The 21,949-nt window shown below is 43.1% G+C and overlaps 1 protein-coding gene across 1 annotated transcript; it reads left to right on the top strand.

Annotated features, from left to right (window-relative positions):
* The first annotated feature begins 546 nt into the window (after nt 1-546).
* On the top strand, nt 547-21,157 carry LOC115107678 (S-adenosylmethionine decarboxylase proenzyme-like). Its single transcript, XM_029631189.2, has 9 exons — nt 547-863; nt 6,034-6,120; nt 9,247-9,373; nt 13,840-13,942; nt 14,135-14,177; nt 14,591-14,735; nt 17,408-17,500; nt 17,705-17,860; nt 17,995-21,157. The coding sequence occupies exons 1-9, from the start codon at nt 754-756 to the stop codon at nt 18,127-18,129; spliced, it is 999 nt and encodes a 332-aa protein (XP_029487049.1). The 5' UTR covers nt 547-753; the 3' UTR covers nt 18,130-21,157.
* The last annotated feature ends 792 nt before the right edge of the window (nt 21,158-21,949 follow it).

The following is a 21,949-nucleotide window of genomic DNA, read 5'->3' as shown; positions in this document are numbered from 1 at the left end:
AACAGAGATCAGGACATAGAAACTTGTTTCAACACAGAAGTCAAAACAATGCCCATAGAATCACATTGCTATTGGATAGAACATGTAATACACCTATACGAAATAAATATAAAAAACGAAATATTGTACATAGCCCAGTTAACGCACGTATTGAAATTACACCTATGTATATACTAATGTGTCTTCTATTGCATTACAATTCAGTAGGCCCTATGGCCTTTTAAGTTAAAATCAATGAGCGCATGACTGATTGGACTTCATTTAAAAAAATGTCTCAGTCGAGAAGGCTTTGAAGGTGCTACATGTTTTGAGAGCAGACGGGGACAGTTTACCTGAACGCAGAGTAGCGTTTATTATCAGGGAAATATGGCATATCTGCCAATTAAATGTGTTATCGTTTAAAATTGGAGATTGGCAATGTACAATTTTGTCATGCTGACAGTTGCCACTGCCAATCGCCACTTCATTAGCAAGAATCCAGCAACGTGATTCGACTAACGTGGGGGTGACGTTTTAGGCTGGGTGAATAAAACCAATACGCGTCCCCTTTTCTGCGCTTTACACAGTATGGCCGGCGATATTAGCTAGCACTTGCTTTACAGTATTCTCTGTAAAAGGGAAGACGGTTAAACCAAGAAATTACACCTGGATTGCTAAAGGACTGTACTTAATAAATTATAACGATCAAACAAGGGCTAATTCAATTGAAAACGTAACCGACGTTTAATTTCTGTTGGTGTCTGTTAACTCACGATGGAAGCGAACGGTGCACACTTCTTCGAGGGAACCGAGAAGCTGTTGGAGGTGTGGTTCTCCCGGCAAGATGAGATCAAAGGAACAGGGGACCTCCGTACCATCCCAAGGTTTGTGAAGTCGAGATGTGATTAATACATTCTGCCTTTGGCTAGCTAGTTAACTAAGCTACTAACATTAGCCCCTGTGCTCCAGAAATCCGTTCACTCAAGAAGACTGGATGGCGATTCAACCTTCAACACGCGCTAGAAAGAAACATTGTAACGAGGATTTATTTATCTAGTTAACTGGGCCCGTTATTAAAGACTACGGTTATCTCGTAAACCACAATCTTTCACTGACATGTCATGTGGTGGCTAATGTGATCACGCAGTGCTAGCCAGCTGGTTAGCTAAATTCAGATAACATCGCCACTCATGAATTACCATCCCCCACACTGACCACCACTAGCTTGGCATTTGCTTAGGGAACGAACGCGGTAGCCGAGTCATTCATTCATGCGGTTCAGTCAGCTGCTGACTAATGCCCGCTACTGCCATTCATTAGCTCTCCACCCAATATCCAATGTTTAGAAACGTATTCCAATATTGCACGTACCATCAATGCAGTGTTAGGTATTCCAATTTGCAAGCTAGCAAATTGTTTTGGCAAGAAAAGTGGTCAGATTGGGGTGAGTTTGACAGCGCGGGTTTTTCGCATACTGCGCATGCATTGGTGTTCGATGTATCCATGCTAGGGTGATCTCAACATGTTGCCCACGGATTTGATTTGACACTAAACACGCTAAATAGCTCATTATCTTTATGCAGTCTTGTATCTTATGTAACCAGGTAGCTAGGTAAGTCTACAACGCAACTTCTGAAGTTGTTGGTGTCATTGTGTATCTTCTGGCTAGCTGTAGTAATTTTCCATTTCACTTCTCTGCGTCACGATGTGGTACTGTAGCGCCTTGTGGCCACCGCGATCTATTCTCTGATATGCCGCATTGGCAATCATGGTCTCTCGCCGCTGAAGATTTACAACATCTGCAATGCACAATGAACGAAGGCCATTAACGGACTAAAGCGATAGGCAAGCGATATCTACCATTATACCTGATCAGTTTGAGTTGATTGCCAACCACTTAGCTGAGAAGCCAATCTTCACAATTGTAATTTACCCAATCGGGATCAATGCAATAATGAACTTTAAATTAAACTAACGCTTGTAGTTGCTGTTACTTGTACATACCCATGCATGGGGCCATCTAAATTGTATTTACAAAACCCTTCAAACTAGGCCTATTTGCATTGCCCTAATTAGTGGTGTAAAAATACTTCAAAGTACTACTTAAGTCGTTTTTTGGGTTCTGTACATTACTTTACTATTTATATTTGACAACTTTAAGTTCATTACCTGCCCAAAGAAAACAATATACTTTTTACTCCGTACATTTTCTGACACCCAAAAATACTCGTTACATTTTCAACCCTTAGTAGGACAGGAAAATTGTCCAGTTAACTAACTTATGGTATCACGAAAACAACATCCTTGGTCATCCCTACTGCCTCTGACCTGGCAGACTCACTAAACACATGCTGCTTTCGTCAGTTATGTCAGTGTTGGAATGTGCCCCTGTAAAAAAAAAAGAAGTGCTATCTGCTTTGCTTTAATATAAGGGATTTATACTTTTGATATTGAAGTATATTCATAACCAAATACTTTTGGACGCTTACTGTATATTACTGGTTAACTTAACAGAAAATGACTCAAGTCATCTTACCTTTTACTCAGGTATGACAATTGGGTACTTTTTCCACCACTGGCCCTAATATCTACACGTGTCAACCATGTTGAATTATTTCAATGCTCTTGTTTTTAATACGATTTGGAGTCCTCATTTTTATTTAACCATTATTTTACTAGGTAAGGTGACTGAACACATTCTCATTTACAGCAACAACCTGGGGAATAGTTACGTCAGGTGAATGAGCCAATTGGAAGTTGGGGATGATTAAGTAGTCATGATCAGGACCAGATTGCAAATTTAACCAGGACACTGGGCTAACACCCCTAATCTTACGATAGGTACCATGGAAGCTTTAGTGACCACTGAGCCAGGACACCTGTTTAATGTCCCATCGGAAAGACTGCTCCCAACACAGGGCAATGTGCCCAATCACTGCCTTGGGCACTTGGAATGTTATTTTTTAGACCAGAGGAAAGAGTGCCTCCTACTGACCCTCCAACCACTTCCAGCAGCATCTGGTCTCTCATCCAGGGACTGACCAGGACCAACCCTTCTTAGCAAGCAGTAGGATGCAGAGTGGTATGCTTGTGGCCTGAACCTTTGCTGCCAATCCTCAAATATTTGACTTGAATAACTTGTTGACACGAGGCCACTTCTTTAAGGTTCCTCAAGGCGTCTGCATGCTTCCCAGTCGAAACAGCGTAGCGTTTGCATACATTAGTACTCAATTCTGTGACCGTTTTTGTTACTTTTGGACTTGGGTGAATATTTGTTTTTGTTTGGCTGTTTGCTGGATATTTACGGGAACTGGAACAGGCTGTTGTAAGTGTTGCTCCAGAGTATCCCATACATGCTCAATGAGTGATGTCTGAGTACGGTATGGAGGCCATGGAAGAACCTTTACATTTTCAGCATCCAGGAATTGTGTACAAATCCTTGCGACGTGGGGCCGTGTATTATCATGCTGAAACACGAGGTGGTGGCGGATGAAGGGCACGACAATGGGCTTCAGGACCTCATGGTATCTCTGTGCATAAAATGCAATTGTTTGTCCGTAGCTCACGCATGCCCATACCATAACCCCACCACCACCATGGGGCACTCTGTTCACAACGTTGACATCAGCAAACCGCTTGCCCACACAACGCTGTCTGCCCGGTACAGCTGAAACCGGGATTCTTCTGTGAACACATTTCTCCAGCGTGCCAGTGTCCATCGAAGGTGAGCATTTGCCCAATGAAGACGACGAGCATGCAGCTGAGCTTCTCTGTGACGGTTTCTGCAAAAAGTCTTTGGTTGTGCAAACCTGTAGTTTCATCAGCTGTCCTAGTGGCTTCTCGGACGATCCCGCATGTGAGGAAGCCAGATGTGGAGTTCCTGAGCTGGCGTGATTACACGTGGTCTGCGGTTGTGAGGCCGGTTGGACGTACTGCCAAATTCTAACACATCAGGTGGCTTATAGTAGGGAAATTAACATTTTTCAATTCTCTGGCAACAGCTCTGGTGGACATTCCTACAGTCAGCATGCCAAATGCACACTCCCAGAACTTGAGACATCTGTTGCATTGTGTTGTGACAACTGCACATTTTGTGGCTTTTTATTGTGCCCAGCACAAGGTGCACCTTTGTAATGATCATGCTGTTTAATCAGCTTCCTGACATGCCACACCTGTCAGGTGGATGGGTTATCTTGGCAAAGGAGAAACTAACAGGGATGTGAACAAATTTGAGCATTAAGCTTTTCTGCTATTTTATAGTCCAGCTCAAGAAACATGGGACAAACACTTTACATGTTGCTTTTAATTTTTTTTGTTTAGTGTAGTAATGGCATGGCAATTGCCACAATATAAGTCCATTCCAATACATGTGATTTCATTGAATGATAAGGACTGACAAATGGTTCTTCACCTGCCTCTGTGGCAAGGTTCATGGCTACTGTTGCCAATCCAATGGAAAGCCAGGTTTTCATGGTTAACATATGGTTAGAAATGACGACGGGTATTAATTTACAGCCAAGGAAGATTAACAGATCGGAGGCAGTGGATCCTGGATGCTGGACGCCTGCCAATGTCCAACTAAGTCCACAAGGGCATCTGATTCACAGATCTGTACCTTACACCCGCCTCTGTGCCACTGTCTTTCTCTGGGCTGAGTAGCAGCTAAAACTTTTCTTATGGTCAGCAGAAATGTTGGTGTTTTTTAACATTTCTCTTGGTATGGACGTCCGTCTGAGGATTGTTAATCAGCACACCTGTCACTCTAATGGGGGGAAGTCCACCTCATTTGACCTATATTGCGGGTCTATTAATACAAATGGTGTTTCACATTTTATAAGAAAAATAGTTCCCCAGATAGACTGGCCGTGTGTTTTGTTTTGAGGTGCCTATTGGTATTTATTTGCTGTGTTATCTTGACTTTCCATCAATACACTCGTCTGGGGAAACTTGACACTTCGTAACTACATTGTTCATGTCACACTGAGCTGACACAATGCTCTTCACGGTGACTCGTCTCAATATGATACTTGACAGATGTTACAAGGGTTTTTTAGGGAAAGGTGTGACGCTCAAGAAACTCATTGACCCCCTGAAATAAGTCCTGGTTATGTAAAACGATCTCGCAATCATGCAGTCTACAAAGTCTTGCTCAACAGGACCATGGTAACTGATTTCGTGACCTGGTGGATTTATGCGCTAAACCAAGGATGGGGAAACTTGGTGGGGTGGAGCCCACAATCAACTCCTGGGGGGTTGCAGTGACTTGTGGGTCTGCGTAGACACATCCATACCCACGCGTGCGGTCACCCTGACTGAGTTCTTCAAATATATTAAATTATTTTGTTTTTGGTAATTGATCTGCGGGCCTACACAGACGCATGCTGCCCGTTTCCCATCCCTGAGCTAAATTATTAACTTCTATTGACATCTGTATTTAAACACTATTTGCAGTTGAACAGGATCTCAACCTTGATTGATCTACCTCTCTTTAACTGTTTTGGATGATCATAGTCAGCACGAGGCCTAATCCCTACAGTTACTACCTAGAAGCGGTGGAGAAACTGGATTGTCATCTTCTACCTGCTGTCTTGTGAGCAGGCTGTTGCTTAATAGTAGCCTATAGTAGAGCAGGGAGCCTGTTGTGCCAGAGTGCACCTGCCTGCGGTTTGCACTGTTCCAGGGAATGCCAGGGCTCTGGACCCGTTTCAAAATCAACCTGAATATAGTACTGTAGATTTTCTTTTCACTGTTACTAGCCTCAAACATTTAGTTATGTAAGTAAAGTGAGTTGGTTAGGCCTTTAAAAAAAAATCTAAAGCAAGACATTAATTGTTAGACAGCCCTTATGGTTTGTTGGCAGATTAATTTCACTGTCTATCACATCAGTTACACCCCAAATGCCATGCCCAGAATTGTGAAATGATTAGCTTAATATAAGATTGTTATTCAAATTGTCTGATGGCACTAGAACTACAGTCTAGCCTCTGACAGTTGCTTCTATTTTTAAAAAGCAAGTCTTGTGTTAAAAAGCATTTGTTCATGTTTGTCTTTCAGGTTTGAGTGGGACAAACTTCTGGAGAATGTGCACTGTTTGATCATAAGTGTGACAAAGACCGACAAGCAGGAAGCTTATATACTCAGGTGAGTAGCGACCGAATCCCTGTTCTGTTTACCACTGTCACCTTGGCTTGTCCCCATTTCAGAATAGAGAGCTGGGATTGCGTCATCTGTAATCGTCTCATTGTGACTGGCTGCATGGAAACTCTTCTCTCCCCCAGGGTGAAAGGACTGACTGAGCAGAGCTCTTTATAGATCTCTCAGGTCTCCCTGGCTGTTCTGAAGTTCCTAATGACCTGGGTCTTACCTGAGCCCAGTTGGATGGGTGAAAGATGACTAAATGAGCACCCTGGCAGCACACAAGCATATAAGGCACAAGTTGCCAATTCAGGTTCCTAGGAATCAATATCTGATGGTGAAATCTGCCCTTTGTGACACCAGTGTACTCTGACTGGTCTTTGGGGCAAGTCATTGCCAGTAAAAAGTACATGCCTGACCCTGGGTGTTAGTCTGGCTGCGGAGGCTGTTGTGAGAGGTCTCCACTCTGCGCTCCCTCTGCCGGTTAAGTCCCACCTACAACCGTCTGGTAACGAGGGGTAGGGTTGATCTGTCTAGCTGTTGCACAGACCTCGACTAGGCCGGGGCTAGTACAACGGAGTAGCGTTCTCCTTCACTCTTGAGGTTTGTTATGCGAATGGGTCAGTGCTGATTCAGGGGAGGACTACCTGTGACAGCTTTCTGCTTGACTGCAAGTAGACAACATTGTTGTAATCCTACATATGCCCCACAAACTTCTTCCTTCTCACTAGTGCTGGAAATGACCAGAGGTGACACAATATTATCACAATGCTTAGTTGACAATGCAATTCGATACTGCAATTTTGTTGATTGGATGTTCCGAACATATTGCTCACTATACACGGAGTGTACCAAACATCAGGACCTCCTTCCTAATATTGAGCTGACCTCCATAAGGCATCGTAGCTGGTCAGTCTGTCATGGAAAGCACATGTTGTTAATGTTTTGAACAATCAGGGAGTACGTCTGCTGCAGAGACGAGAGCGTTGAACTAGTGCCAAAAATAGTGATATTTTCAATGAGATACCATAGGCTATATCGCAACAAATATACACTATTTATTTGAGCAAAGGGAACACTAAAATAACACATCCTAGATCTGAATGAATGAAATATTCTTATTAAATACTTTTTTCTTTACATAGTTGAATGTGCTGACAACAAACACACAAATTATCAATGGAAATCAAATTTATCAACCCATGGAGGTCTGGATTTGGAGTCACACTCAAAATTAAAGTGGATAACCACACTACAGGCTGATCCAACTTTGATGTACTCTCCTTAAAACAAGTCAAAATGAGGCTCAGTAGTGTGTGTGTGGCCTCCACGTGCCTGTATGACCTCCCTACAACGCCTGGGCATGCTCCTGATGAGGTGGCGGATGGTGTCCTGAGGGATCTCCTCCCAGACCTGGACTAAAGCATGGAGCGAGACATGATGTCCCAGATGTGCTCAATTGGATTCTGGTCTGGGGAACGGGCGGGCCAGTCCATAGCATCAATGGCTTCCTCTTGCAGGAACTGCTGACACACTCCAGCCACATGAGGTCTAGCATTATCTTGCAGTAGGAGGAACCCAGGGCAAACCACACCAGTCTCACAAGGGGTCTGAGGATCTCATCTCGGTACCTAATGGCAGTTAGGCTACCTCTGGCGAGCACATGGAGGGCTGTGCGGCCCCCCGAAGAAATGCCACCCCACACCATGACTGGCCCACTGCCAAACCGGTCATGCTGGAGGATGTTGCAGGCAGCAGAATGTTCTCCACAGTGTCTCCAGACTCTGTCATGTCTGTCACATGTGCTCAGTGTGAACCTGCTTTCATCTGTGAAGAGCACAGGGCGCCAGTGGCGTATTTGCCAATCTTGGTGTTCTTTGTGGCAAATGCCAAACGTCCTGCACGGTGTTTGGCTGTAAGCACAACCTCCATCTGTGAACGTCGGGCCCTCATACCATCCTCATGGAGTCTGTTTCTGACCGTTTGAGCAGACACATGCACATTTGTGGCCTGCTGGAGGTCATTTTCCAGGGCTCTGGCAGTGCTCCTCCTTGCATAAAGGCGGAGGTAGCGGTCCTGCTGCTGGGTTGTTGGTCTCCTGATGTACTGGCCTGTCTCCTGGTAGCGCCTCCATGCTCTGGACACTACGCTGACAGACACAGCAAACCTTGTCACAGCTCGCCTTGATGTGCCATCCTGGATGAGCTGCACTACCTGAGCCACTAATGTGTGTTGTAGACTCCGTCTCATGTTACCACTAGAGTGAAAGCACCGCCAGCATTCAAAAGTGACCAAAACATCAGCCAGGAAGCATAGGAACTGAGAAGTGGATTGTGGTCACCACCTGCAGAACCACTCCTTTATTGGGGGTGTCTTGCTAATTGCGTATAATTTCCACCTGTTTCTATCCCATTTGCACAACAGCATGTGAAATTTGTCAATCAGTGTTGCTTCCGAAGTGGACAGTTTGATTTCACAGAAGTGTGATTGACTTGGAGTTACATTGTTGTTTAAGTGTTCCCTTTATTTTTTTGAGCAGTGTATATATTCCCCCCCCCCCATCAGTACTCACTAGCTATACTGCAGTATCTCCAGTTCCTTGTGCTCCTGCCTGGGACTAGTCTGTAACTAAGAGACAGATGACTAATGATAACCCAGCTATGTTTCCTCAAGGAGTCTGTGGGCCAGAATTCTAGACGGGCTTGCCGCTGTAAACCATTTCAGGCTCATGATAACAGTAATGCACTAATGCCCTGTGGTTGGTTTTGAATTCATGCTCAAGGCAGACTGTTAAGCTGTTTGTAGCATGTGCTGCTTTATGTTTACCCTGTGTAGAATCAATGGCCAGCAGTCACCAGGGTAATGCCATGCCTGGCTGTCAGTCTGCCACGTAATGGTGTCTTTAAAAAAATAAATAGTACACGCTACTTAGCTGGAAGGTATCGAACCTGAAGAACTCTACTTTTTCCTTTTGACAGTTGTACATGCATGTTGGATGTAAATTGAGCTCATGTAAAACATAAAAAAAATAAACTTAGCCTAATGGCTATTTAACTGTAACTTGTGATATGTATGTAACGCGTATAAAACTCATAATATTGCTCTTCTCCTTCTGTCCCTTTTTCCTTTCAGTGAGAGTAGCATGTTTGTCTCCAAGAGACGTTTCATTTTGAAGACGTGTGGAACCACCCTCTTACTGCAAGCACTGATGCCTCTGCTGGAACTGGCCAGGGAGTACTGTGGCTTTGATGCTATCGAGGTCAGTGTGACGCTCGCTCACACACGGGGTTGGGGAGTAACTGATTACAAAAAACTAACTATTCTGTGACGTTACCAGCAAAAATATTGTCATCAGATTACAGGTACTTTTGCTAAATCAGATGACTTTTAAATTCAAAAAGCATGTTTGTAAAAATCAGCATTGAAAAAAGGCAAATGTTTACATTTGTTCCATCTTGAGTCTGACCAAGTCAGAGACCACTATGACGACATACCAAATACGTTTGCTGGATTGCGGGAAAATAGCAGGAATTTGCACCAGCTGATGGTGAATTCACGTAGACACTTAGCTAAATGCTAACGAGTGAGAACCAACTGTATTGAGTGAAATATAAAAGGAAAATTTAGTGTAGGCCTCAAATGTTCCATATGCACAAAGCTTTCTCAAATTTTGCGCACAAATTTGTTTACATCCCTGTTAGTGAGCATTTCTCCTTTGTCCAAGATGATCCATCTACCTGACAGGTGTGGCATGTGAAGAGAATGGAACAGTATGATCGGGATGTATTCAGAGCCCGTGGCTTTTTCAACATTTTGTTACGTTACGGCCTTATTCTAAAATTGATTCAATATTTTTCCCTTAGCAATCTACACACAATAATAGCTCATGACAAAACGAAAACAGGTGTTTAGAAGTTTTTCCATATTTACTAAAAAAAAAAAAAAACATTTCTTTACTGAAGTATTCAGACCCTTTGCTATGAGACTCAAAATTGAGGTCAGGTGCATCCTGTTTCCATTGATCATCCTAGATGTTTCTACATGTTTGAGTCCACCTGTGGTAAATTAAATTGATTTGACATGATTTGGAAAGGCACACTCCTGTCTAAGGCCCCACAGTTGGCAGTGCATGTCAGAGCAAAAACCAACCCGAGGTCGAAGGAATGTCCGTAGAGCTCTGACAGGATTGTCGAGGCACAAATCTGGGGAAGGGTACCAAAACATTTCTACAACACTGGCCTACATTCTTAAATGGAAGAAGTTTGGAACCACCAAGACTCTTCCTAGAGCTGACCCCCCCCCCCCCGGCCAAACTGAGCAATCGGGGATGACTGCCTTGGTCAGGGAGGTGACCAAGAACCCTATGGTCACTCTAAAGGAGCTCCAAAGTTCATCTGTGAAGATGGAAGAATCGTCCAGAACGACTACAATCTCTGCAGCACTCCACCAATCAGGCATTTATGGTAGTGGCTAGACAGAAGTCACTCTTCAGTAAAAGGCACATTGACATCTTGCCAGAAGGCACCTAAAGGCACCTCAGAAACAAGATTCTCTGGTCTGACGAAACCAAATATTTTTGCCTGAATGCCTATTGTCGCCACTAGAGAACCTGGCGCCATCCCTACGATGAAGCATGGTGGTGGCAGCATCATGCTATGGGGATGTTTTTCAGCGGCAGGGACTGGAAGTCAGGACTGAAGCAAAGATGAATGGTGCAAAGTACAGAGATCCTTGATAAAAACCTGCTCCAGAGTGCTCAGAACCTCAGGCAAAGGTTCACCTTCCAACAGGACAACGACCCTAAGCACACAGCCAAGACAACGCAGCAGTGCCTTCGGGACAAGTCTGTGAATGTCCTTGAGTGGCCCAGCCAGAACCCAATCGAACATCTCTGGAGAGATCTGAAAATAGCTGTGCAGCAATGCTCCACATCCAGCCTGACAGAGCTTGATAAGAATGGGAGAAACTCAAATACAGGTGTGCCAAGCTTGTAGCGTCATACCCAAGAAGACTCGATGCTGTAATCGCTGCCATAGGTGCTTCAACAAAGTACTTAGTAGGGTCTGAATACTTGTGTTAATGTAATTAAACCTATTTTTGCTTTGTGTGGCTGTAACAAAATGTGGATAAAGTCTAGGTCTGAGTACTTTCCAAAGCCACTGTATACATGCTGACTGCAGGAATGTCCAACAGAGCTGTTGTCAGGGAATTGAAGGTTAATTTCTCCACCATAAGCCACCTGAAATGTATTTTTCTAGAATTTAGTACGATGTCCAACCGCAGACCGTGTAACCATGTCAGCCCAGGACCTCCACATCCGGCTTCTTCACCTGTTGCATCCTGAGTGGGAGGGGCTTGTTCAGGATTATTTCTCTCTGTAGTGAAGCCCTTTTGTGGGGTAAAACTAGCTGTACCTGGCTACCAAGTGGGTGTGCCTATGCCCAGTCTGAAATACATATATTAGCGCCTAATGCATTTCAATTGACTGATTTCCTTATATGAACCAACTGGGGGAAAGTCTTAAATAGTTGCATGTTGCTTTTTAAAATATTTAAAGTATAATTTCAGACTGGGCAAATCTAGCTCATAAAGTGAAATGAGCATAGCTAGTAGCTACCAAATGTCAGTTTCTATGAGTGAACAAGTTTTTTTCTTTTTCTTTTTTTCCTAATTAACAAAGTTGTGATGCTGCTCTTCCTTCAGAAAAGCATGCATGTGTACACTGAGCAGAGTAGACAAGAACGGGGGGTTGGATGCTAATAAGATCAGGAGGGGAAATGGCAACCCAGATGACTCATCCAGAGCTCTTTGACTTCTGTCAGAAAGCATTATAAAATATCTGATGGCAAACAATTAGTAGTGAATTGCATACGAGTCTTAACTTAATCACCTCATGTAAGCCGCACAAGAGACGCGGATAGATATAGAATGCTATGGCCTCACCACCGCCTGCTTTCTCCGGTTGTGCTATTTACAAACTATGGTAAGCTTCATGTGACGGGTTAATTGAACACAATCTGCTTTCTCCTAATGTATTGCACAATGTGGCTTCAGGTATTAACTTAAAGTAGCTACAAATGGTTATTTTATTTAAACATTTCAAATAAATAGTTTACGGTATTGATGGTATTAAAAGAAATGTGGCTTTTTCAAAATTACACGGTAGGGTAGCCTAGTGGTTAGAGCGTTGGACTAGTAACCGAAAGGTTGCAAGTTCAAATCCCGAGCTGACAAGGTACACATCTGTCGTTCTGCCCCTGAACAGGCAGTTAACACACTGTTCCTAGGCCGTCATTGAAAATAAGAATTTGTTCTTAACTGACTTGCCTAGTTAAATAAAGGTAAAATAAATAGATAAAATACATACATTAGTGCTGACCCCATTTTAGTTGACTGGTGGATTGTCTGTTCTAGCGATACAATTATGTTTAGTTGGGCCGTTGCAAAGAATATAAATGTTTATGGAACATCTTGACTCTCAGTGGACTAATCCATTGCGGAGGCTGCAATGTTTGGTTTCCATAATTTCTTAATGCATTCAATTTATTACTTGTATTTTACAGTTATATTGAGTGCATATGTTTGCAGAGAGCACAACCTAGGCTACACTTTGTTTTATTCCATTTACGTGTTGTGTTTTGTGTGCTCCTGTCAATGTTGAGTAAGGACGCACACCTGATTAAGCATAGAAGTAGGCCTAGGCTACCTGGCCTGCACGCAAAGGTATGCTTACTTTTGGATCTGATTGTCTTAAACTCACTACCGCTAATGAGCTGCGGAGGTTCTCAAAGTACTTTTTTAATTAATTTTTTATCTCAAACAGCAAGTAAACAAAGTTTGTTTTTACATCCATTGAGAATGACAATAGTTCCTCCAATGTAGCTTATTTTGAACAATCTTTCCAGGTCTCACCCTTTCAATTACCACTAAGTGAGGAAAAAATGCCATGATCTGATCAGGTGGAAATGTAATCAAGTAGGACTATTTAATGACACCTCTGTCCAGGGCTCACTGGCGCTGTTAACTAAGGGTCCAGAATATTTGATACAATGTTGCAAGTTTGTTAGCACAAGTTTTGGGCTGGACCAAGTTGATCGAATGTTTCAAGTTCCTTGGGCCATATGCAGCCAATGTGATTTGTGTTCATACCCCTTTGACTTATTCTACATTTTGTTACAGCCTGATTTTCAAACTGGATTAAATAAATGTCTCTCCCATCTACGCACAATATCCCATAATGATAGTGAAAACATTGTTTTAGAAATTTTTGCAGATGTATTGAAAAGTGAAATGCAGAAATGTAAATGAAGTATTCACACCCCATTGCTATGACATTCCAAATGAGTTCTGGTTCGTCTAATGTCCTTTGATCTTCCTTGATGTCACGACAACTTGATTTGGAGTTCACCAGTGGCCAATTTTTAATTGTTTGGACAGGATTTAGAAAGATATACCTGCCTATATAAAGTCCCACGGTTGACGGTGCATGTGAGAGCATAACCTCTACCATGACGTCCAAGGAACACTATGCATGCATACATACAAACCAAATGGAATACCATTTTATGTGCATGTTCATAAAACCCAAAATGTGTACACTCGTAAATGTTTTCTAAACAATGTTACGCATCAAGATGTTATGTTTGTACATTATACCATCTTTCTTTGCGTTGATGTTATTCTGGACAGGATGGGTTAGTTCTAACATGTCCTTGCAACCTACAGAATTTCTTCTATTCTCGCAAGAACTTCATGAAGCCTACCCATCAGGAGTTCCCTCATCGGAACTTCCAGGAGGAAGTGGAATTTCTCAGCCAGATTTTCCCAAGTAAGTACTAATGCCCACGCTCCAAATTCAATTCCTCAACTCTAATCACTGGAGTTTAGGAAGTGTGCTAATGCATGGATGGGGCGAGTCAGGGACGCTATACAGGCTGTCTTCATATGCTGTTCTCTAAGCAGGAGGTGTTTGAGACACGGGCACATAAGATAAAGAAATGACATGATCTTCCTTCGACAGATGGAGCAGCGTACTGTATGGGACGTTTGAATTCTGATTGCTGGTAAGGTCCCCCCCACTTATGCTACTGTTTCATGATCTATGCATAGTCACTAACTCTACCTGCATCTACATATTTCCTTGACTAACTGGTGCCCTTGCACATTGACTCTGTACTGGTATCCCATGTATATAGCCTTCCTATTGGTATTTTACTGCTGCACTTGTTACTTTTATTTAAATATTTTTAGGCAATTTTTTTCTTACCTGCATTTTTGATTAATGGCTCATAAGTAAGCATTTGAATACAACAAGGTCTATACCTGTTGTATTCGGTGCATATGACAAAATTAGATTTGAATATACTCAAGATACTGTTCCATTAACGAGACATTAATGAATAATTGCCATGGACTTGAACTCCACTGTCCAGTGCTGCTGAATGTGGTCGTTTTCCTTTACCTCGTTTCCCTACAGGTACCTGTTTACTCTGGATTTGCCAGAGTTCTGGGAGAATAAGCACGCAGATCAGACGCTGGAAGTTCTGATGAGTGACCTTGATCCAGCAATTATGGATCAGTTCTTCATGAAAGACGGTGTTTCTGCAAATGATGTCACTCGTGTAAGGCCCACACACTATCAATGTTGGGTATCGTTATTTATTCTTCATTTCACGAGGGCTCACTCAGTAGGCCCCTTCAAGGGGACCTGTTCTTATGACATTGACCTATTCTGTAATGATATTCACAAGTAAGGGCACCGATATGGAAAGTATCAGTTAAATTTTTCGATACGATATTGATATTGGTTTTATAAAAACAATGCAACTGTGTACATTTTTCACTTCCACATCTCTGAAGTAGAGACGACTGCTTGTTGATTGCCCATTGGGCCAGACTTGAATTGTCTGGGAACCTACCCAAGCAGTTTGTATACAATCGGAAGCTTATCAACTGTTGCTGGCTCATCAGCAGGCAATTAAGTACAATAAATTGACTAGGTCCCTATAATATCTGCATTGCTGACGCAATCATGGAATCCAGACATGATCTGAATTCAATCTAAAATGTGTTATTTTCCTTCAACTTTCTGTAACGGCACAGGAATGTCTGTGTAGTGCTTTCATATGTCTATACTTTGTGTAGCTGTTAACCTTGTGGTATAGATGGTAAGGCTTTCCCTAAAACCTGACAGAATATCACCATGATTGTCTGGATAGTGGCCACTTGTTTTGCAAACTCTGCAATCACATGATTGCTATAAACATAGCTGACCAAACAAGTATCTTGCTGGTGCACACTTTCATTAGGGTAACGTTACCCAAAAATGTATCTAATTTCAGAGCTCAAGTGGTCTCACGGTGCAGTTTAAGCATGGTTATGGACTTGGAATATCCCATTCTAAAAAAAAAGAAGCCAGTTTTACCTGGGAAAAAAATAAATCACACATTTTCTACGGCCCTAGTTGACAGCCTGTGTTTTGTGAAAGGGGTTTTGTGCATGCAGGAACAGTGTATGCTTTATTTTTTTATATATTTTTTAATACATAATCATTTAGATAAATGAGAGGAAGGCCCAAATATCACTGCCTTGCGCCTATCTATATGAAACTATCAATATCTTATTGAATTATCGCTATTGGTGCCCACCAGTAATATTTATGATAGGAACACTATCATAAAGCTGACTATTCATCAGTTAGTTGCGGTTTTGTAGTGCACTATATATACACTGCTCAAAAAAATAAAGGGAACACTTAAACAACAATGTAACTCCAAGTCAATCACACTTCTGTGAAATCAAACTGTCCACTTAGGAAGCAACACTGATTGACAATACATTTCACATGCTGTTGTGCAAATGGAATAGACAACAGGTGGAAATTATAGGCAATTACCAAGACATCCCCCCCAATAAAGGAGTGGTTCTGCAGGTGGGGACCACAGACCACTTCTCAGTTCCTATGCTTCCTGGCTGATGTTTTGGTCACTTTTGAATGCTGGCAGTGCTTTCACTCAAGTGGTAGCATGAGACTGCGTCTACAACCCACACAAGTGGCTCAGGTAGTGCAGCTCATCCAGGATGGCACATCAATGCGAGCTGTGGCAAGGTTTGCTGTGTCTGTCAGCGTAGTGTCCAGAGCATGGAGGCGCTACCAGGAGACAGGCCAGTACATCAGAAGACGTGGAGGAGGCCGTAGGAGGGCAACAACCCAGCAGCAGGACTGCTACCTCCGCCTTTGTGCAAGGAGGAGCACTGCCAGAGCCCTGCAAAATGACCTCCAGCAGGCCACAAATGTGCATGTGTCTGCTCAAACGGTCAGAAACAGACTCCATGAGGGTGGTATGAGGGCCCGACGTCCACATGTGGGGGTTGTGCTTACAGCCCAACACCGTGCAGGACGTTTGGCATTTGCCAGAGAACACCAAGATTGGCAAATTCGCCACTGGCGCCCTGTGCTCTTCACAGATGAAAGCAGGTTCACACTGAGCACGTGACAGAGTGGAGACGCCGTGGAGAATGTTCTGCTGCCTGCAACATCCTTCAGCATGACCGGTTTGGCGGTGGGTCAGTCATGGTGTGGGGTGGCATTTCTTTGGGGGGCCACACAGCCCTCCATGTGCTCGCCAGAGGTAGCCTGACTGCCATTAGGTACCGAGATGAGATCCTCAGACCCCTTGTGAGACCATATGCTGGTGCGGTTTGCCCTGGGTTCCTCCTACTGCAAGACAATGCTAGACCTCATGTGGCTGGAGTGTCAGCAGTTCCTGCAAGAGGAAGGCATTGGTGCTATGGACTGGCCCGCCCGTTCCCCAGACCTGAATCCAATTGAGCACATCTGGGACATCATGTCTCGCTCCATCCACCAATGCCATGTTGCACCACAGACTATCCAGGAGTTGGCGGATGCTTTAGTCCAGGTCTGGGAGGAGATCCCTCAGGAGACCATCCGCCACCTCATCAGGAGCATGCCCAGGCGTTGTAGGGAGGTCATACAGGCACGTGGAGGCCACACACTACTGAGCCTCATTTTGACTTGTTTTAAGAACATTACATCAAAGTTGGATCAGCCTGTAGTGTGTTTTTCCACTTTAATTTTGAGTGTGACTCCAAATCCAGACCTCCATGGGTTGATAAATTTGATTTCCATTGATAATTTGTGTGATTTTGTCAGCACATTCAACTATGTAAAGAAAAAGCATTTAATAAGAATATTTCATTCATTCAGATCTAGGATGTTATTTTAGTGTTCCCTTTATTTTTTTGAGCAGTGTATAACATTTTTTTTCTCCAGATGAGTGGAATTCGTGACCTGATACCAGGTTCTGTGATTGACGCCACAATGTTCAACCCTTGTGGATACTCAATGAATGGAATGAAGACTGACGTAAGTGGATGTAGACTCTCTTAACCAGCGTGATTTCAGTTAGTGCATTCAACTTAAGATGGCTAGGTGAGACAACTCATCGCAATCGTATCAAGTCCAAGTTTCCCTCTAGTATGTATCAGCAGTCTTTTTTTTGTCTTCTGGCTCTTTATTAAATACGCCTTGGAAGTCATTTTAAAACAAATGGCTGTCTTTATCTTACAGGGAACTTACTGGACGATTCACATCACTCCAGAGCCAGAGTTCTCCTATGTCAGCTTCGAAACCAACCTCTCTCAGACATCCTACGATGATTTGGTCAGGAAAGTTGTGGACATCTTTAAGCCAGGAAAATTTGTGACTACGCTGTTTGTTAACCAGGTATGTCCTCGTTCAAAATGGGTCTGTTGCTTGTGGATGTTTGACTCTATCTTCCAGAACGTTGCACTCATAAATCACGTCTTCACTGTACTTGGCATTTTCACTGTTAACTTCATTTTTATTTTCTCCCACAGAGCTCCAAATGTCGCAGTGTCTTTTCTTCCGCCCAGAAACTTGAGGGGTACAAGCGCCTCGACCGCCAGTTGGCCCAATTCAACGATTACAATTTTGTCTTTACCAGTTACGCCAAGAGCCACCAGCAGAGTTGAGGATTAAGAATGAAAAAGAAGAGAAAAAAGAAACACTGCTACATAGCAGGGCGAGGTCCCCACTGCGGTCATCTCTCTGCCCGAGCAGAGAGGCACAGTCCCCTTTGCTGCCATTGTTATTCAGGATTTATTGGTTCCGACAAGGCCGCAGGCCCTACTAGTGTAGCCTCCAGTTTGAATTGTTGTACCTATAACTTAGATCTCTTGCATGAAAGCTCTCTTCTCTGTTTAGATATTCTAGCTCACTCTTGCTGTGATCTTGAAGTGCATGTAGAGGATTTAAACACTCTCTGTTTGTTGCTGGCCAGCCTTGCCTCCTTGCTGCAGGTCTCCCCCCTCATTCCCCACAGACAGGGCTTCCGCTCCCACTAGTCCAGGGCCCTGACATGCTCAGATGGGTCCACTATTTTGTGCTTACCGACAGTTGAAACACGCCTCCCCACACACTCTTCCCCCCCCTCAACTGATTTGCTGCTACATCGATCTGTTGCCAGTTTGTATCCTTTTTGGTTTTGACTTTTGAGTGCACTTTAAGAACACATCGTTTTCAGCCAACTGGAGCAGGACTCCTCAATACCAAAACAGGAAACGGCAACCCTTTTTTTTGTCTTCTAGAATGTTCATGACTTTGGTCTTTTATTGAGTGATTAGAAGCATGTGAGCTTTGGGCCATATAGCATAATTTGTCAATTAACGTCGGAGTCTATCTAATGAATTCCTTGTCAAATCAAAATGCCATACTTTATTAGCTTTGCACTACTAGAGGATTGGCTAGAGGCTGACCGCTAGGTCAACATTATCTAGTTGTTCTTGGCAGTAAACTGCACTGCAGCCAAAGGAATTCCTGCTAGAATTGGGTCCGAACGCCAAGTCTGCCATGCTTCTCTCCACCCCGACAATCATTTAGCTGTTGAATGTGTCCTCAAATGGAAAGGCTTTAAACTTGTCCCAGACAATAGTATGCGTTAGAGCAAATCATTTAGGATGTCCAGTTGGGTACATCACGGTATGGAATGTGTAACATATGCACTCTTATACCCAGGCTCATTCTACAGTATACTGTCCCAACAGGACGGCTTTGGTGGTTAGAATTCCCTGTGGTTTTAAACTCATGCATGCATTCATGAAAATATTGATTTAGAAACAAACATCCAAACTTAAATGGAAGAATCAGTCGCGTAAGAACGAAGGCTGTGCGAACTGTGATTGTAGTGGGTGTTTAGACTAGAGGAGCCAGTTAGTGTTTTATATCTGAATGTTAATTGCAAAGAGACCTAGTAGACCCTTTGTAGCTGTGGTGTGGGCCAGAACTGCCCTCTGCTGTCCAGCATGGTCAGCCATTGTCGTCCCGCCCACCCCGTTGATATTTGAAACTAAGGGGTAGGGATGTCCCTAGGATCCTGCATAGCACTACTACCCCCCCAAATATAGCAGACACTGTCATCTGGCCCCAGAACCATGCTTGACATAGGTGCTGATGGCTGCACAGTGTGGCCCTGAATGGAAATAACGAATCACACTCTGCTTAGTACAGTTGTGGCCCAGCAAAGCATTTTCTTTTTCTAAACAATGTACCCCCCCATACAGGAGTCGGTAAGCACACAATAGAGGCCCACCAATCTGAGCATGCCAGGGTGATCCCGGATCATTCCACACAACTGTTGCATAAACTGCCATTTTATAAATGTTATTGTGGGCAGGCATTTTGCAGTGAATTGGTCCAAAATGTGACTTCATTGCAGTTTTTTTGGCGTACCATCAATGCCCTTTTGTTTAGTGAGAAAAATCCTGTGGCACAGGTGACTACTAGTTCTGTATTGCTTGACAGTGTAGTGTGCTGCTGTCAGTTTCTCCTGTGTAAGTAGATCAATGTGCTTCACCTTGTTTAATCAGCTCATGTACTGGGGCATTCTGATTTATTGAGCAGGTGGGATGGGGGTTAATACATATTTGTTTAAATAACATGCATACATACAGTGCTGAAGGCATGCCCTCATCTATCTGGTTAGTATACAGACTGAGAGGTTTGTAATTTGAGAGCGGATTTTGAAAGGATGTTGAGGATTGTTCTCCATTGGCTGGTCAGTAATGTTCATGATGCTTCTCCTGCCAGCGAATGCAGATTGAGTTTAATTTGCAGACAGCTGGGGTGGACAGGACTTTATTTTTTGGGGACTGCAATTTCGGGCCTGCCTTCAGAACTCCTGGGGGTTATAACTGGCGCTGCTTTGCCCAGCTAGTTTAGAAGGCCCTTAGAACATCGGAGTCCATCACATGATGGTATACTGTAGTTAACAGAAAATTGGGCTTTCTTTAAACTGAATGTGACAGACATAACAAGCGGACCACTAGAATGAGTACTTCAGTTCATGTAAGGACCTGGGCAAAGTTGACAATTGGAACGACTTGCCTCCAGTACATCTGTGGCTTTTGGAATGGTTTAGCATTTTTTTTTTTTTTTTTTTTTTCTGAGGACCAACTTTTGCCAATAGTCTTTATCTGAAATGTTCTGACTCATGTCTGAGTGACCAGCCTCCACTGTTCTAGGAGCTGTATTGACTGGTTTAGGGAAAGACACCAGCACTGTTCACAAATAAAGGTAACTTTTGATTGCTTTTGGGCTTGGACTTGATCTGGGTCCTGTTGGTGTAACTTATTTTTTATTAAAGTCTAATTCTTTTTCTCAATACCATTTTTACAAACATTTTTGTAAGAAATGCATTTTTGCCTACTTCCAACTTTGTTTGTTTACCTTTTGTTGTAAAACCAGTGTTCCAGATGTATTTGTTCTGAAGCTGAGGGGATTTATTTTTATTTTTTGAACAAGCTAATTTCATCATGTATTTTGTTTGCCTTACCAAGGAAAAGGTCAACTCCTCCCCTGATGTGAGAGGGTGCAATTGCAGGATGTACTGAAGGGAAAATGTTTGCTGTTGTAACTCTTTTACTGTTCTTTGGATGGGCAAGATGTGCTAAATGTATCTGTACTCTGAGCTTGATGCTTTAATAAAAAAAAATATTGCTCTTTCTCCTGTGAGTTTGTTGGTCAGCATGGGGTATTTTAGGTAAAGGATTAAGGCCAGTTCACCATGTCATTCACTAAAACTAGGCAATTCACCCTACGTAAACGGTGAAGAAGTATCTAAACCTAATGGCAATTGGTATTCCACATGTCGGGACATTCAACTACAATTTGCCACAGGATGACTTTTCTTGAGTTTATGGGCAGGAACAATTCCAAATTTGTGGACTGCAACTTGACTTCAAGAAGCTCAAACACAGACTAAAACCATCTCAAACCTTGCTTATATTTGTAAAAGGTCACATCGCTCTGTGTGGGAATACTTTGGATCTGATTTCCAAAATGAAAGTCACTTGTGTCCAAATTAATATTTACATTAAATACATACACAAAGTCGACACCTTCAAATGAGTAGTTTCGGCTGTTTCAGCAGCAGGCTGTAATGACAGGTGTAGAAAATCGCACACAGCAGTTCATTCTCCATAGACAAACAATAACAGTAGAATGTCCTTACTGAAGAGCTCAGTTGACTTTCAACGTGGCACTGCCATAGAATGCCACCTTTCCAACAAGTCAGTTGGTCACGTTTCTGCCCTGTTAGAGCTATTGTGAGGCAGAAACATCTAGGAGCAACAACTGCTAAATTGTAAGCCACACAAGCTCAGAACGGGACTGCCAAGTGCGTCGCGTGTAAAAATGGTCTGTCCTAGGTTGTAACTCTCACTACCAAGTTCCAAACTGCAGTCTGGGGCTGTTTTCATGGTTTGGGCTAGGCCCTTCCCTGTTTCAGCATGACAA

This window comes from Oncorhynchus nerka, linkage group LG24, assembly GCF_034236695.1.
Source record: "Oncorhynchus nerka isolate Pitt River linkage group LG24, Oner_Uvic_2.0, whole genome shotgun sequence".
NCBI classification, from domain to species: domain Eukaryota; kingdom Metazoa; phylum Chordata; class Actinopteri; order Salmoniformes; family Salmonidae; genus Oncorhynchus; species Oncorhynchus nerka.
This window is presented reverse-complemented; position numbering and strand designations above follow the sequence as displayed.